This window comes from Aotus nancymaae, unplaced genomic scaffold (assembly GCF_030222135.1).
Source record: "Aotus nancymaae isolate 86718 unplaced genomic scaffold, 86718_ANA_hifiasm-v0.15.2.pri h1tg000006l, whole genome shotgun sequence".
NCBI classification, from domain to species: Eukaryota; Metazoa; Chordata; class Mammalia; order Primates; family Aotidae; genus Aotus; species Aotus nancymaae.
In genome coordinates, this window is record NW_026988417.1 from 71,570,012 (window position 1) to 71,586,528 (window position 16,517).

Consider the following 16,517-nt stretch of genomic DNA (forward strand, 5'->3'; position numbering starts at 1 on the left):
GCTTCTGTGTCCTGAAGTTTTCTCTGAGGCTTTGATTTGAAGCCTCAATTTTTGGATGTGGCCTTTCCAGGGCTTTCTGAAGTGCTGAGTGATCTGGCTTCACTGCATCTTCAAAATGTCCCTGCCGCAGCTGCTATTCTTGCTCTGTAGCATTTGGCTTTAAATATGTTTCATATCAACAGGGTTGACACCTTCTGTTTTTCTCTTCCACTCATCCTTCTGAATATAAATGAACTTCTTGTAAACTCAGTACACTTTGCATGAAGAAATAGGTACAACTGGCCTTCCTGAGTCAAAAACAGACTGGCCTCTCCCAGGAGTGATAGCAAATAGCTCCCCAGGCCCAGCTTGGCCATGTATCATGTGCTAAGGCAGACCTCCAAAGGATGATTTTAGAAGATCAAGGGAGATTATATTGGCTTGAAAAAGATGGTTTAAACGAGATGCAGCCTAGTCTAGTTTAGGAGTAAAGGCTGTCGGCACAGACCACTTACTGGCTGTGGCAACTTACACAAGTTACTTAAGCATCAGTTTTATCATCTGTGAAAAGGATTTATTGTATCTACTTTATAAGTTTATTGCGAGGACTGAATAAGCTAATGCAGGAAACATGCTTAGCACAGTACTTGGCACACAGTGATTAGCAGCAATTGTTCTTAGTATAAAGAGCTCCTGTTACTTCCCCCTTTTTTTAGACATTCTTTACTTTAATTTATTTTCCAACTGGCTTCAGCAGCATTTTTCTTTTTGAGGCATCTGAAGGTCAAGTTTCAGAAAAGGAAAGCAACTAAATGTTGAAATGATGCAGATGGAAATCTGATCCAAGGCATGTTTTTTTAAAAAAAAATAGACTTTGCCAAGTATTCAGGTGATGTTCTACACTTAGCACTATGATAGAACGCTAGGGTTACTGGAAATAAACTCAGCAAACTATTGATTAGTAATATAAGTGTCAAGGAATTAAGCTTGCAATGAAGCAGGCAATGGAAACAGCCTTGTTTGGCTGTAAAAATGCCGACATTCCTGAAACAATGAGCTCATCATTAAATTCTTCATCTTCTGCACCCATAAGAGAATTAATGGCTTGTTTGCTTATTTTTGCTTTGTTTTCTAGGCAGCTAAGAAGAAAATAAAGCAGTGGTTCTTAAACTTTGTTGTGCACTAGAATCACCTGGAAGGTTTGTTAAACAGCAGATTCTGCATCCTAGCCCTGCAGTTGCTGGTTCAGGAGCACGGGTTGGACCTGAGAATTTGCATTTCTGTCACATTCCCGGGTGATGCTGTCACATTCCTGATGCTGCTGTTTCAGGAACCACACTTACGACTGAGATGAAGTCCCCTGAGGCACTGTGATGTGGTCTAGAGCAGGGGGCATTAGTCATAAGGAGATGGGTTTGAGTCCTGGGGCTGTCCTTACTAGCAGAGCTCTTTTAAGCCAATAGTAGCAAATAATCTCTCTGAGACTAGGTTTCTTCCATTTTCAATAAGAAATAATAAAATTCACCTCATGAAGACCCCTTGTAAGGATTAAATGTTTTTAAAGCACTTTGTTCGTGTATTAGTTTCAGAAGATTTCATTAATCTTTTGTTATATGATTTTGTGAAAGTCATGTAATATTTCTGAATGATTTGGGCAACCAAGTCTATCAAATGAATAATGCTGTTCATTTAAATGACAGAAGCAGTTTTAAATATTTCACTAAAATTCCATTTCAGAATTCTCATGCCCTTTTTCAATCTGGGCTGTGTGTATGTTAATTCCTGCCTTGTAATTAATCAAGTTGTTCTTCCCTCATTTAATTCTTACTAGGTACTAAATTGTATAATAAATTAGGAATTTCCTCCTTCTCTAATTCTGTGCATTGGCATTTTAGCATATTTTGATGTGTAGGTGGTAGAGGGCAGTGAAAAAGTCACAGCTAGAGTGCAAACCCTGAGTTTTCATAGTTCATGAACAACTGGGATCTGACCACCATTTTGATTTTTATATTTAGAATCAGCCATGTTAATAGCCACATGGCACAGAATCACCTGGGAGCTTCTTAAACATATAGAGTTTAGCACCCCATCTCTAAAAAATATGATTCAGTATCTAGATGGTGGGTCCTGGTCATATGCATTTAAAGTATCATCCCAGGTGGTACAGAGACTACATTTCATGAAACACCAGGAATGGTCTGGAATACTCCAGTTTGCTTTTAAATTCGGCCTGCAACTAGCTATGTAGTCTCAATCAAATTCTCCGGTCTTCTTAAATCTGGGTGCTGTTTATGCGAAATTGCTCACTCTCATTCGGGGCTGTTACGCAGATTATAATTAACATACATAAAGAGCCTAGAACAGTGCTGGGCGTGAAGCACTCAAGCTCTCTAACATTGGGGTAGTTCTTTTAAAATGCCAGACACTGGAAGGCAAACAGATAAGATCAACACAAAAGTTCTCAGGTGGATAGAAGTAAAATGAAGCCAGTTGGCTCTGTGAATACATAAAATATTTAGTAAGCCTTGGGGAAAGAGAATTCATCAAAGATTATATTAAAGTGACTAATTTCTTTCTTTTTTTTTTTTGAGAGAAAGGGTCTCACTCTGTCACCCAGACTATAGTGCAGTGACATAATCACACCTCACTTCAGCCTTGACCTTCTGGTCTCAAGTGGTCCACCTCAGCCTCCCAAGTAGCTGGGACCACACCTGCATACCCCCATACCTGGCTAAATTTTTAATATTTTGTAGAGATGGGGATCTCACTGTATTTCCCAGGCTGGCCTTGAACTCCTGAGCTCAAGTGATCCTCCATCCTTGGCCCCCAAAAGTCCTGGAAATACAGGAGTGAGCCACCACACCCAGACTAAAGTGACTGAGTTCTTACAGGTATCTTCAGATCAGGAACATCACAACTAGTTTCTAACTTGTTGTAATTATTGTCTAGGTTCTAAAGTTCTTATTTTGGTTGCTATAAGATTAAACAGTGTTTGAGTGTATTGAAATGAATTATTCAATCTAATCTATTGAATCAGCAGACTATCATTTTTTACTGTGCCAGAACAATAATTTTTTATTCGCTTTAATGTGACAGATAATGTCCTTTCATGAAAATATTCAACACTTCAAGAGAGCTGAAATAAAGCCTTATTAATACAAGGCAACAGAGCCAATATTATTCAGTAACAGGATAGAAAAATGCTGTTTAAAAAGAAAACATTATTACTGCAAAGACAGATTTTTATTCAAGAAGTTAGGAACTACCATATAAATCTACATTTACTCTGATTTGTCCCAACATCTTTGTGGCTGTCCTTCTTTAGTCTCGTAAGCAATATTTTTTTTCTGTACTACGGCCTTTACCGGCTTACTGACATGCCTTTAATTTACATGCTTAAAATTCGTAGTGTGGCATCTTTTTACTTCCATGCAATTCCTGAAGATCTACGATGTCAGTAGAGCTTTTAGAAGGGAATTTATCAGCCACAATTGCACATTCATTAAACAAAGCTTAAGAACAGACAGTCCTAAGGGGGTTTTCATTTACGGATCATTTAGTGTGGGGTTCCCCAAGGACAGTGGTCAACATTAATTAAAACATCTTGAAGTCTGTAAACCACAGTTATTTCTGTGTGAGATGCCATGAAGAGCTTTGAATTATCAATTGGAAAACAAGGAGATTTAGAAGATTTCAGCTTTCTTGTTGCTCTCCTGCAGATGCCACTTTAAAATAAATTTTTTTCAGCATCACCAAGATTAACACAACTTATTGCTCGAGAGAACCAGTGTTTTATATTTATAATTTGTTACACAAGAGAAAAAGAGGACTGCTGAGACATGGGGTAGATATCATATTGCCTACATGTCTCGGGGGTAGACCATCGCTTGAACTGTAATTGCCAGATGGGTTCTTCCTGCTCACTGCACAGACAAAATCAGTCCACTGAGACTGTGGCATTGCAGTAAAGAAAGAGTTTAATTGATGCCAGGCTGGCCACACCATATGGGAGACAGAGTTATTACTCAAGTCAGTCTTACTGAAGGCTCAGAAGTTAGGGGTTTTACAAAGATGAAATGGTGGACAGGAGGCTAGGGAAGAGGGCATGCTGATTGGTTGGGGATGCAATCACAGGAGTGTGGAAAACAGTCCTTGTAGGCTGAGTCTACTTCTAAGTGGGGGCCACCAGAGGAGTTGCTGGTCTGGGTGGGGCTGTCCAGTAGTCAGAAATGCAAAAGCATGAAAAGACATCTCAAAAGGCAGATTGTAGGTTCTATAATAGTGATGTTATCTGCAGGAGTAATTGGGGAGGTTGCAAATATTGTGACCTCCAGAATAATGGCTGGTAATTATTTAACTATGACTAAATCTTAGTAAAATTCAGTCCCCTCTCATCCTCTTAACTTGGCAGACTTTCATTAATTTTACAGGGGTAGTTTAGCGTTTTGGAAGAGCTAGTATCATTTAAACTATAAACTAAATTCCTCCCAAAATTAGTTCGGCCCTCACCCAGGAATGAGCAAAAAACAGCCAGCCTGCGAGGCTAGAAGCAAGATGGAGTCAACCATGTCAGATTTCTCTTACTGTCATAATTTTGCAAAGGCAGTTTCAGAGCCACTCCTGAAGTGGTAGGAAGGTGTGAAAATTATGGGTTTGTCATATGCTTCTCATATTCATGAAGGAATATGCATATGTAATACAAGAAAGTTGTAATTTTGAACCAATGGGACTTTCAAATATTTCCTCCTAGGTTGGACACCGAGGAACAATAAGAGATTATCCAGGCTTTAGCGCATCTGTGGATGCTGAAGCTATTCGGAAGGCAATCAGAGGAATTGGTGAGTAATATTTTACAATTCCTTTCTTAATGTTGAAGCAAATCAGGCAAGTTACAATCTGAAAGTTCAGTTTGCTCAGGTTGGCTTTCTCCATTAGATAAATTGTCAGGGATTTTCTAAAATTGTGAAACAATGAGGAAATATATAGAGAATCCAGTTTTATTAAATCTTAACATTTATCATATTTACTTAATGATATTGATGGTCTAGGGGAGGTCCCCAAATGCTGGTGGGATCTTGACCCTGGCTGGTATCCAGGCTCTTGACATTATCTAGAGAAAAAAATTCAAGGATGGGTCAGAAAATAGTGAAAGTACAGAGATTTATTGCAAACTGAAAAGTACACACTCAAGAAAGGGGAGTGTGAGTGTATTCAAGAAAGAGTTGTGCATAAGCGGGTTTGGGGCTGTTGCCTTTATGGGTTTCTTTATCCAGGGGGTGGAATAGTCATGAAGATTCCTGGAAAAAGATGAAGATTTCTCAGAACTGTGGTGCTACCCTTTTTTACACCAAATGTCGGTGTTCCAGGACCTGCCCTGGCACTGGTGGGTGTGTGATTGAGTATGTTAATTAGTATATTATGAAACCCTAGGAGAAACCTAAGTCAAATCTAGTACCATGTTGGATCCAGTAGGTCTTAGCCAGCTTTATCCACACTGTGGGTTTTCAGGGTCATATCAGTCCCTAGCCTCTGTAGCTATTTCAACAGTTTCCTTTTGCTAGTCATGCGAAACTGCTGCCTAGAATTTTCTATTCTCCTGTGACCACCATGTATTAGTCCTATCTAACCACCACCACCACTGCTACCAACAACAATAATCACCATCATCATAAATCATTACAAATATGGCCCCCTTGGCCAGGCATGGTGGCTCATACCTGTAATCCCAGCACTTATGGGAGGGTGAGGCAGGAGAATCACTAGAATCCAGGAGTTCAACACCAGCCTGGGCAATATAAGGATTAAATTAAAAAATTAGCTGGGTGTAGTGACTTGGGCTTGTGATCCCACCTATTGGGAAGCTGAGGTAGGGGAATCCTTTGAGCCAGGGAGATTGAGGCTGCAGTGAACTGTGATTGTGCCACTGCATTCCAGCTGGGATGACAGAGTGACAGTCTATCTCAAAAACAAAACAAAACAAAAAACAAAAAAAAACAATACAATCTTGTCAGTTCTTCCTGGATTTCACTCTTGCCCCTTTTCCTAGAGATAAACATCATCCCAAATTAGAGTTCATTCCCATGAAACTTAATACCATAACTACATATATATGTACATATTGCTTTGCATGGTTTCAAGCAGTATAAAATGAAATCATACTGTATACATTCTTCTGCAACATTTTTTATCCCTTAACATTATATTTTTGAGATTTATCCATGTTGATATGTTTAGCTCTAGTGCATTAATTTTAACTGCATGATAGTCTATTGCATCACTATATCAGAAGATGGGATTATTGATGGAACATTTAAGTTGCCTACAATTCTTTTATATCGCAATATAAAAATGCTACAATGAATATTCCTCTTATATCTCATTGTGCATAGTTGCTAGCATTTCTCTAGAATATGACAGGAACTGGAATTTCCACGTTGACAGGGATGCTTATCTTCAAATTAACTGGAAATTTTGCCATACTGCTCTCTAAAATGAATGTAGAAATTAGCATTCCCTCCAGCATTGTACAAGACTTTCTTTTGCTCCATATTCTCCCCAATACTTGCTACAGTAAGACTATTCCATTTTTCTAATTAAGCGGGTCTAAATGGTATCTCATTCTGCATGTGTGTTTATTTCCTCTCTTTACCCCGATGACAAATGCAATTAGGCATCCTTATTTGTATATCTGCTTCCACTTTCATGTATCAATAAAATATAAAATATATTTTATCTATTTTTTTCAGTTAGTTTGTCTTCTTTATGATTGGCAAGAGCTTTTTAAAAATTTCTCCATACAAACTTTTTAAAAAAGATTACAAGCCATGAAAATCTTTCCTATAAATGTGTGGTTTTCTTTTAACATTGGTGACATGCTTTGGCTCTGTGTCCCCACCCAAATTCCATCTTGTAGCTCCCATAATTCCCACGTGTTATGGGAGGGACCTGGTAGGAAATGATTGAATCATGGGGACAGGTCTTTCCTGTGCTGTACTCATGATAGTGAATAAGTATCACAAGATCTAATTGCTTTATAAAGTGGAGTTTCCTTGCACAAGCTCTCTCCTTGCCTGCCACCATCCACGTAAGATGTGACTTGCTCCTCCTTCCCTTCTGCCATGATTGTGAGGCTCTGCCAGCCATGTGGAACTGTGAGTTCTCCATTAAAACTCTTTCCTTCATAAATTGCCCACTCCAGGGTATGTCTTTATCAGCAGCATGAAAATGGACTAACACAATAGGTTACAGTAATTTTTATTGCTTAGAAGTTTTAAATTTTAGTGAAATCAAGTTTACCAATATTTTTGTCCAGGATTTATGCTTATTGAATCTTTTCTATAATGAAGTCATAAAGATAGATACTATCTTACATTTTTTCTTCAAAATTTTGAAATTTTACTTTTTAACATTATGATGTTTAATCTATATGGAATTAATGTTCATGGATGGTATTTAAAGCTGTCTCATTTTATTCTATTTCATGTGGATATTTAATTTTCCCAGAACAGTGTATTGAAGAACTCATTCTTCTCACACTGATTTGTATGTAATGTCACCTCTGTTTTATGTTTTCCTATTTTTCTCTTCTGTTATGCTTCATTTATCTATTTGTCTTTCCTAACACCACATTGTCACAATTATTAGGATTTTACCATGACACTAATTTCTACTGGGCAAGGTTTTCCTTGGCTCTTTGCCCTCCTCTATGAATTTTAAAATCAGCTTGTCAAATTCCATACGATATACTATATTAGAACTGTATATCAGTATAATATTATCTTATTTCTGCTTGTTTGAGTTTTATTTTTTGCATTTCTCAATGTAGGTTATTTCTTCATTTATCTCTTGATTGCCCTATTTTTTTTTTTTTTTTTTTTTTTTTTTTTTTTTTTGAGACATAGTTTCGCTCTTGTTATCCAGGCTGGAGTGCAATGGAGCGATCTCGGCTCACCGCAACCTCCGCCTCCTGGGTTCAGGCAATTCTCCTGCCGCAGCCTCCCGAGTAGCTGGGACTACAGGCACGCACCACCACGCCCAGCTAATTTTTTGTATTTTTAGTAGAGACAGGGTTTCACTTTGTTGACCAGGATGGTCTCAATCTCTTGACCTCGTGATCCACCCGCCTCGGCCTCCCAAAGTGCTGGGATTATAGGCGTGAGCCACCGCGCCCGGCCCTGCCCTATTTTTTTTTTTTTTTCAGAGAGAGGGTCTTGCTCTGTCACCTAGGCTTCAGTGCAGTGTTATGATTGTAGCCTACTGCAGCCTCAAACTCCTGAACTCAAGGGATCCTACGGCCTCAGCCTCTGGTGTTGCTAGGACTACAGGTGCTCATCACATTGTGTGGCTAATTTTAAAATTTTTTTGTAGTGACAGGGTCTTGCTATGTTGCCCAGGCTAGTCTTGGACTCCCAGACTCAAGCAATGCTTCTGCCTTGTCCTCCCAAAGTGCTGGGATTATAGATGTGATCCACTGCACCCAGCCAGATTGCCCTATTTACATCTATTGTTAAGTAGACTGTTCCGTGAGATTAGTGCCAAACTGAATGAATTAGTAGTCTTTAAATTCTGTCGCCTCTTTTTTAACATTATGTTTCTTCATGAGTTTGCACTTTGGCCTATAGGCCTTCTTTAAGAAGGAGGTTATTGTTTGTGAGCACCACTTCTGATACATTCTGAGTCCAGAACCAGGTGTCATAATGACATTTGCATTAGGGATATATCAGACCCAGTCTCTGAACCTGGGACATCTTGGTTTAGTTATTGATCTTGAGCATATTTAAGAATAAGAGATGAGAACTGCCAGGCATACAAGCTACACATAACTGCAGGTAGTTTGGTGTATTTCTAGTCTAGGTGCATAGGTTATAGTGATGCGGAGGGGGGTAGAAGATGAGAACAGAGACATAAGACAGGAGAGATCATAACGAGCTGATATATGAGCTAAGGGGCTTAAACTTCATCCTGAAGATTACAAAGAGCCATTAGAATTTTGGCCAAGGGGATGACATGATCAGATTGTATTTTTAAACATTTACTTAGGCAGTAGAATACAGGAAGAATTATATGGGGGTCACATTAGGAGGTGATTTAGGTTATCCAGGTAAAATATGATAAAGGCACAGTGGCAGAGGGCATGCGGGGGAGATGACAAATTTAAGAGATGTAGATACTTGCTATAATATAGGGAATAAGATAAGGAAAGGAATCTGAGATGATTTCTGGGATTTTTGCCTAGATGACTATATCCATAGTTGTGGACGAGGGAGCATAGAAAGAAAGACAAGTCAGAAAGGAAATGGAATAAATTCCACCCAGAACATGCTGAGTCTGAGGTACTTGTGCAGTTGAGGTGGCTGGTACTGTACTGACACGGATGCTGTGATGGGTCCAAGTTGGCACTCAGCCCCACAGAGCACAAATTCATTTTAATCTGATTCAGTATTTACTTAACTATGTACAAGAATACAAAACCAAAGACACAGAAGGGCAGCAACCTTCATTGGGAGGCCCAGCAGTTAACCAAGTACACAGAAGCTTTTGCCTCATCATTGAAGTAAGTTAGGCACCACTGCCATGGAAGCATGTAGATGAGGTCTGTGAGGGTCACCTTTACACAAAGAAGTTGAGTGTTGAGTTTCAGGTGCTCTTTTATACCTCTCTAGTCATGTATGCTCTAGGCCTGCAAGCCAATTCACAGCTTCCAGACCCAGGTATCATCCTGGGTTGGGAAATTCATTAGATACAACTTTCCACGTTTATCTTAATACTGTAGTCACCAAGATAAGAGTGACCTTAAGATAATTCTTAGGCAGGCCAGCATCAGCTCTGGCCTGATGCTACCTTTCACTTACAAAAAACTGGTTTTGTATATGGGTTTGAAATTCATGAGAGAGGCCAGGCATGGTGTCTCACCCGTGTAATCCCAGCACTTTAGGAGGCTGAGGTGGGTGGATCACCTGAGCTCAGGAGTTCGAGACCAGCCTGACCAACACAGTTAAACTCTATTTCCACTAAATACAAAAAATTAGCTGGGAGTGGTGGCACACACCTGTAATCCCAGCTACTTGGGAGGCTGAGGCAGGAGTATCACTTGAACCTGAGAGGCGGAGGTTGCAGTGAGCTGAGATCCTGCCAGTGCACTCCAGCCTAGGCAAGAAGAGTGAAATGAGAAAGAAAAAAGAGAGAGAGAGAAAGAAGAAAAGAAAGAAAGAAGGAAGGAAGGAAAGAAAGAGAAAGAAAGAAAAAGAAGGAAAGAAAGAAGAAAGAAAGAAAAAGAGAAAGAAAGAAAAAGAGAAAGAAAGAAAGAAAGAAAGAAAGAAAGAAAGAAAGAAAGAAAGAGAAAGAAAGAAAGAGGAGGGAGGGGGAGGGGAGGGGGAGATGTGAACCAGAGATATAAATATATGTTTTGTTGGGGGTCAGAGTTTTGGGTTCAACTTCTTGCTGCACCACTCAGGAGTTGTGTGACTTTGGCAAGGAAGATAGGTTTGTGCCTTCATCTTTAGTACAGCTTAGAATCTACCACACAGGGCCCCTGTGCATATTAACTATGACAATGAATAAAAGGGTGCTTCGTGCAGGGCAGGTTCTCAATAAGTGTTGGTTCCCATTTTCCAGAGGAAGAAAGATTTTCATATCAAGTATGGGAAAGAGATAAAAGGCAGTAAGACAGTAACCAAAGCTTGTAAAAGTAAACAAGTCAAGTTCAAAAGTAGTAGGTTCTTCGTACTATTCCCTCTGTCTGATGTACAGATGGGAATATTTAGACAATGATTGTTTTCTTCTCCCAAAACTATCCAAATAAAGTTAACTTTCTTTTTCGAAACTTAGGCAAACAAAAAAAAATAATAAAATAAAGATTCCAACCAGGAAATTAAAATGCCTTACTCTCCGCACTTGTCTCAGGCCGTTGATCATTTTGCTTTTGTTCAAGACAAATATTGAGCATAAATATTGAGTAAAATAATTTTTGTTTCATTTAGGAACCGACGAGAAAATGCTCATCAGCATTCTGACTGAGAGGTCAAATGCGCAGAGGCAGCTGATCGTTAAGGAATATCAAGCAACATACGGAAAGGTAAGATCATGTTGACATGACAGGCAGTAAAGAGGTCCTCATTACAGTACCACGGTCGCTCCCACGTGGTTATGCCCACAGTCTTCTGTTTCAGGCTGAGTGTAACAGAAGATGCCCTGTGCATCCAGTCAGGAGCCTAGAATGCGAGTCCTGGTTTTGCCTTGAACTGGCTGACTGGCTTTGGGCATGTTACTTGGTCTTTCTGAACTTCAGTTCCTTCACCTGTAGAATAAGGAGGTTTGCCTTAGCTCAGTGGGTTATAAATCAGAAGTGATTTTGCTCCCCAGGGGACACTTGGCATGAATGGAGACATTCTGATGATCACAATGGGATGACGGGGGATACTTCTAGCATGTAGTAGGCATAGGACAGGGATGCTACAAGCATCCGAGAATGCACAAGGCAGCCCTCCACAACAAAGAATTACCAGGCCAACTATCTGACTAATTCTAGCTTAGATAACCTTTTATTTTTTTTAATTTTAAAATAGTTATGTAGTTATAGGTATAATTCATTCAGCAAATGAAAATTTAATAAGTAGCAGAAACTATATAAGAACAAGTAACTTTGGGAGGCCAAGGCGGGTGGATCACCTGAGATCAGGAGTTCAAGACCAGCCTGGCTGACATGGTGAAACCCCATTTCTACTAAAAATACAAAAATTTGCCTGGCATGGTGGCACGCCCCTGTAATCTCAGCTACCTGGGAGGCTGAGGCCTGAGGCAGAAGAATCGCTTGAACCTGGGAGGCAGAGGTTGCAGTAAGCTGAGATTGATGATTGATCCAGCCTGGATGACAGAAAGAGACTCCATCTCAAAAAAAGAAAAAGAAAAAGAAATTTAAGACTTGGTCTTTGCCACACAGTTGATTTGTCCAACACCTATTTTTGGATACTACTTTGTGTGAGGAGATATCCTAGACATTGGAGATATACTGGTATATAAAGCAGATCCTGCCTTCTTTCATCGAGCTAACATTCTATTAGAATACAATGAACAAGTAAGTAAAAATAAGTTCAGATATGATAAGTGAGATGAGAGAACTAAAATCGTTGATATGATAGACAATGACTGATGACTGGCTCTTGCAGATAGGGTGATGAAGGAATGTCAGTGAGGGGTTGGTACCTTACTCCCCACTCAGCCTGGACGATAATTGGGGTTCTGCTCTGCTTGATCAGTGGGAGATAGTATTTAAGATACAGCAAATACAAAAGCCCCGAAGCAAAAACAAGCTGGGAATTCATGTGAGAAATAAAGAATTCCAATATGGCAGGAATGTAGAAAGTGAAGGGGGCAGAAGAAGGAGATGAGGCCGGAGAGAGGTCAAGAACATGCTAAGCCTTGGGTCTTGGTAGAGTTCAGATTTTATCCTAAGGGCTACAGGGAACCACTGGAGGTTTGTAAGCAGAGGAGTAATATAATGCAGTTTTTATTTTTAAAGGATTATTTTGGCTGCTGTGGATAATGAACTGTGGAGGGAAAAGGTAGAAATGGACTGGGCTGACTGTTGAGAGGGTCTAGTGACCATCCACAGGTGGCTCAGGAATTACTTCCTGGGAGTGTTCTCCAGGCCCCCAGACTCCATCAAGACACCCTTCTCTGAGGTCCCATTATCAGAAACTTAACGTATTATATTGAAATTTTATCTTTGAATGTTTCTGCTTTTCTCATTAGGGCAGAATGTCTTAGGATAAGGACCTTGTCTAACTCACCTTTAAAGGCCTAGCACAGAGCAGGTGCCCAGAAAACAATTGTTGAATTGAATGAATTGCCTAGCTTCTGGGCAAGACAACACTTTCACATATAGAGAAGGTGAATTATCTATTGACCTTTCAGTATTTCCAAAATCTGGAAGGAAGATGGAGGTGGAGGGAACAACCATTTCTCACAGTGGAATAGAATAAGAGCTGTGAAATAAGATTCAGCTGCAGTGACTTGGATTGAGGACAGATGGTAGTGGAATTTACCATTTAGAGAGAGAAAAAAAAACCTGTGGCAATTAAAGCAGCGCTGGTAACACTGAACGCCATCCTATTTGTTTCAGCAGGAACATGCCCCTGCTGCACCCCCAGGGGTGTGGTAGTGTTGGTCTGTACCCACAGCGGTGCAGCAGGCTCAGAGGCTACCAGCCTCTGTTTCAAAGCTGAAAATAATCAGGAGCAGGAACAAACATTACTCAGTATTATGCTTTTGAATATTGAAAAGAGAAACCTTGTTACCTTCCTTTAAGCAGGGGAGATGGACTGTACTTATGTGTGAAAACCGTGCTCTAAACAATATCAACAGGTAATACCCATAAAAGGCTAAGTTCTAGAGTGCCATCACCCTGTAGGGTGACTATAGTTAACAATAATATAGCTTCAAATAGCTAGAAGGAGGATATCCAATATTCCTAACACAAAAAAAAGGTTAAATGTTTGAGATGATGGGTATGCATTTACCTTGATCTGATTACCATACATTATATGTATTGAAACATCGCTATGTACCTTATGAATATATACAATTGTTATTTGTCAAAACAAATAAGTCTAACATATTGCCACACTTAGGGTTTCTTTTTCTTTACTCGTTGCTAGAAAATTGCTTCTGATGCCACCTAGTTCCATGTTCTCACCCGAGACAAATGACCGGCCACTGTCCTCCTTTCCCCTTCCTGTTGGAGCTCTTTGGGAGTCACTGAGAAGCAAGACACCCAGGAATAGAGCACCTTCCAGTGAAGCTGGGTGTGCATTTATAAGGGTTCCTCTTCCTCTTCCCTCACCGCAACCCAAGCATTGAAAGCATGGGGGACCTAGGAAATGCATTTTAATACAGTTCCTAACTGTGGCACTCATGGAATCCTCCTATTTGGCTCTCCTTCAAAAAACCTCTACAAAACAGAACAATGTGGGAGTAATTATAAAATGTAGATTAATATTCATAGAAATATTTTCAACACTTCTGTTTATTCCCTGTGGATGGACATGTTTTATCTGATTTTGTTACATACGTTCATCTTTCACTAGGTGACTTTAGAAAAAGAGAATGGAAAAGTGTTTCACATTTTTCTCCTTGTCTTTTTCATTTTAGGAGCTGAAAGATGACTTGAAGGGCGATCTCTCTGGCCACTTTGAGCATCTCATGGTGGCCCTAGTGACTCCACCAGCAGTCTTTGATGCAAAACAGCTAAAGAAATCCATGAAGGTATGAGCCCCCACAAGCCATTTCTGCCCAGGGCTTGACCAAATCATCAAAAATAGTGACTTTCTTGCAGCGCACACTTGTGATGGGGGGACTTGGATGCCATGTTGGTCTGTACTCTCCCAGTGGTAGAGTGACTCTGAAATAGGGAACAGTTGTAGAACCTTAAGCCCAGATGTTCCTGGGCTGGAAGAATTTTGTCATATCCTTTGTTTGACATGAAGAGTCAAGTTCTCTAGTTTGTCATCATTGAAAGTAAATGGCACTGTCATTAACCCCAACACTCAAGCTAAAAACCTAGCATTATCCTTGAGCTCTCGTTTTTTCTTACCATTCCAAGCTCCCAAATCTATCAGCAAGTTTATTAATTTTACTTCAAAGCCCGTTGCTACTGTTCTAGTCTGACCACCGTCATCTCTTGACTGGATCATATCAGTAGCCTTCTAATTGGTTCCTTTGCATCCATTTTTGCCCACCTCAAATTCATTCTACACAGAATAGCCAAAATTATTTTTATTAATTTATTTTAAAAATCAGATTATGCTATTTACTTGCATAAATTTCCAATAGTTTTGAACACTTAAAATCCAAGCTTCTTATCATGACCTTCATCACCCAACATAGTGCAGCTCCTGTGTAACTCTGGGACTTTTAAAAATTCTATCGATATCAGTGAGGGTTCCCCAGAGAAGCAGAACCTATAGGCAGGACATAGATGTTAAAAGATTTATTCTAAGGCCAGGTGCAGTGGCTCATGGCTGTAATCTCAATACTTTGGGAGGCCAAGGTGGATAGAGTGCTTGAGCTCAGGAATTGGAGGTCAGCTTGGGCAACTTGGAAAAACCCTGTCTCTACAAAAAATTAAAAAAAAAAAAAAAAGCTAGGCATAGTAGTGCATGCCCTATAGTCCCAGCTACTTGGGAGGCTGTGGTGGGAGGACCCCTGAGCCCAGAAGGTTAAGGCTGCAGTGAGCTATGATTGTGCTGCTGCAGTTTGGTCTGGGTGACCATGAGATCCTATCTCAAAACAACAACAAAAAAATGTATTGGAAAGAACTGGAGGCCATGGTAGGAGGATCACTTGAGCACAGGAGTTTGAGACCAGCCTCAAACTGAGCAACATAGTGAGAACTCATCTCTACAAAAAATTTTTAAAACCAGGCATAGTGGTTCATACCTGTAGTCCCAGCTATTTGGGAGACTGAGGTGGGAGAATCACTTAAGCCCAGCAGGTCTAGGCTGCAATGAGCCATGACTGTGCCACTGCACTCCAGCCTGGGCAACAGAGTGAGACCCTGTCTTAAAAAAAGAAGAAGAAGAAGAAGAAAGAAGAATTGGTTACATGATTATGGGACTGGTTAGGCAAGTTCAAAATCTGTAGGATAGGCTGTCAGGAAAGGCAGACTGGAACTCTTGGGCACCAGTCGAAGCTGCTGTCCACAGAAAGAATCGTCTTCACAGAAGCCTCACCTCTGCTCTTAAGACCTTTCAACTGATTGGATCAGGCCTGACTAGAAAAGGTAATCTCCCTTACTTAAAGTGAATCAGTAATAAACATAAATTTTATCTACAAAATACCTTCACAGCAACACCTAGATTAGTGTTTGAATAAGTGGCACTATAGCCTGGCCAAGTTGGCACATGAAACTGACTTTCATACCCCCTCCTCCTCATTCATTAATGATGTAGCTACACGGGCCTTTCCTTTGCTCCTTGAACATCATAAGCTTATTCTTGTTTGAGATCTTTATACATGATGTTTTGTCCATCTGGAATGCTTTTCCTCCAGACATTTTCCATTATTTCACTCAAATATATTTTCTTAGCTGCATTTACTGCTGTCTAAAAGTATCTTGTCTATTTGTTTATTTTGAGACAAGGTCTCTCTTCATTGCCCAGGCTGGAGAACAGAGGTGAAATTGTGGATCACTGCAGCCTCGACCTCCCGGGCAAGTAATCCTCCCACTTCAGCCTCCTAAGCAGCTGGAACTACAGGCACACACTGCCACACCTGGCTAACTAAACATTTTTTTTGTAGAGACACGGTCTTGCTATGTTGCTCAGGCTGGTCTCAAACTCCTGAGCTCAAGCAATCCCCTCCTCGGCCTCTCAAAGTACTGGGATTACAGGTGTAAGCCACTACACCTGGCCTTGTCTATTTTTAAAATCCATTTGTTTATTATTTTTTCATCTAACTAAAAGACAAACCTCCACCCTGGCAGGGAACCTGGTAGGTCTTGGCCTGTATCTTCTGTTCCTAGAGCAACTCCTGAAATGAAG

At 40.2% G+C, this 16,517-nt stretch overlaps 1 protein-coding gene across 3 annotated transcripts in view; it reads left to right on the forward strand.

The window, feature by feature from the left end:
* The window catches only part of ANXA3 (annexin A3), a 76,775-nt gene that overhangs the window by 17,325 nt on the left and 42,933 nt on the right, over positions 1-16,517 (forward strand). For 2 of the 3 annotated variants that reach the window (XM_021669639.2, XM_021669640.2), the window contains 3 exons: positions 4,730-4,817; positions 10,959-11,053; positions 14,128-14,241. In XM_021669639.2, coding sequence (XP_021525314.2) covers positions 4,730-4,817; positions 10,959-11,053; positions 14,128-14,241 — 297 coding nt within the window. Of the gene's footprint in view, positions 1-1,114; positions 1,179-4,729; positions 4,818-10,958; positions 11,054-14,127; positions 14,242-16,517 lie in introns of all 3 variants that reach the window. The other variant, XM_064368319.1, reaches the window with a different exon arrangement.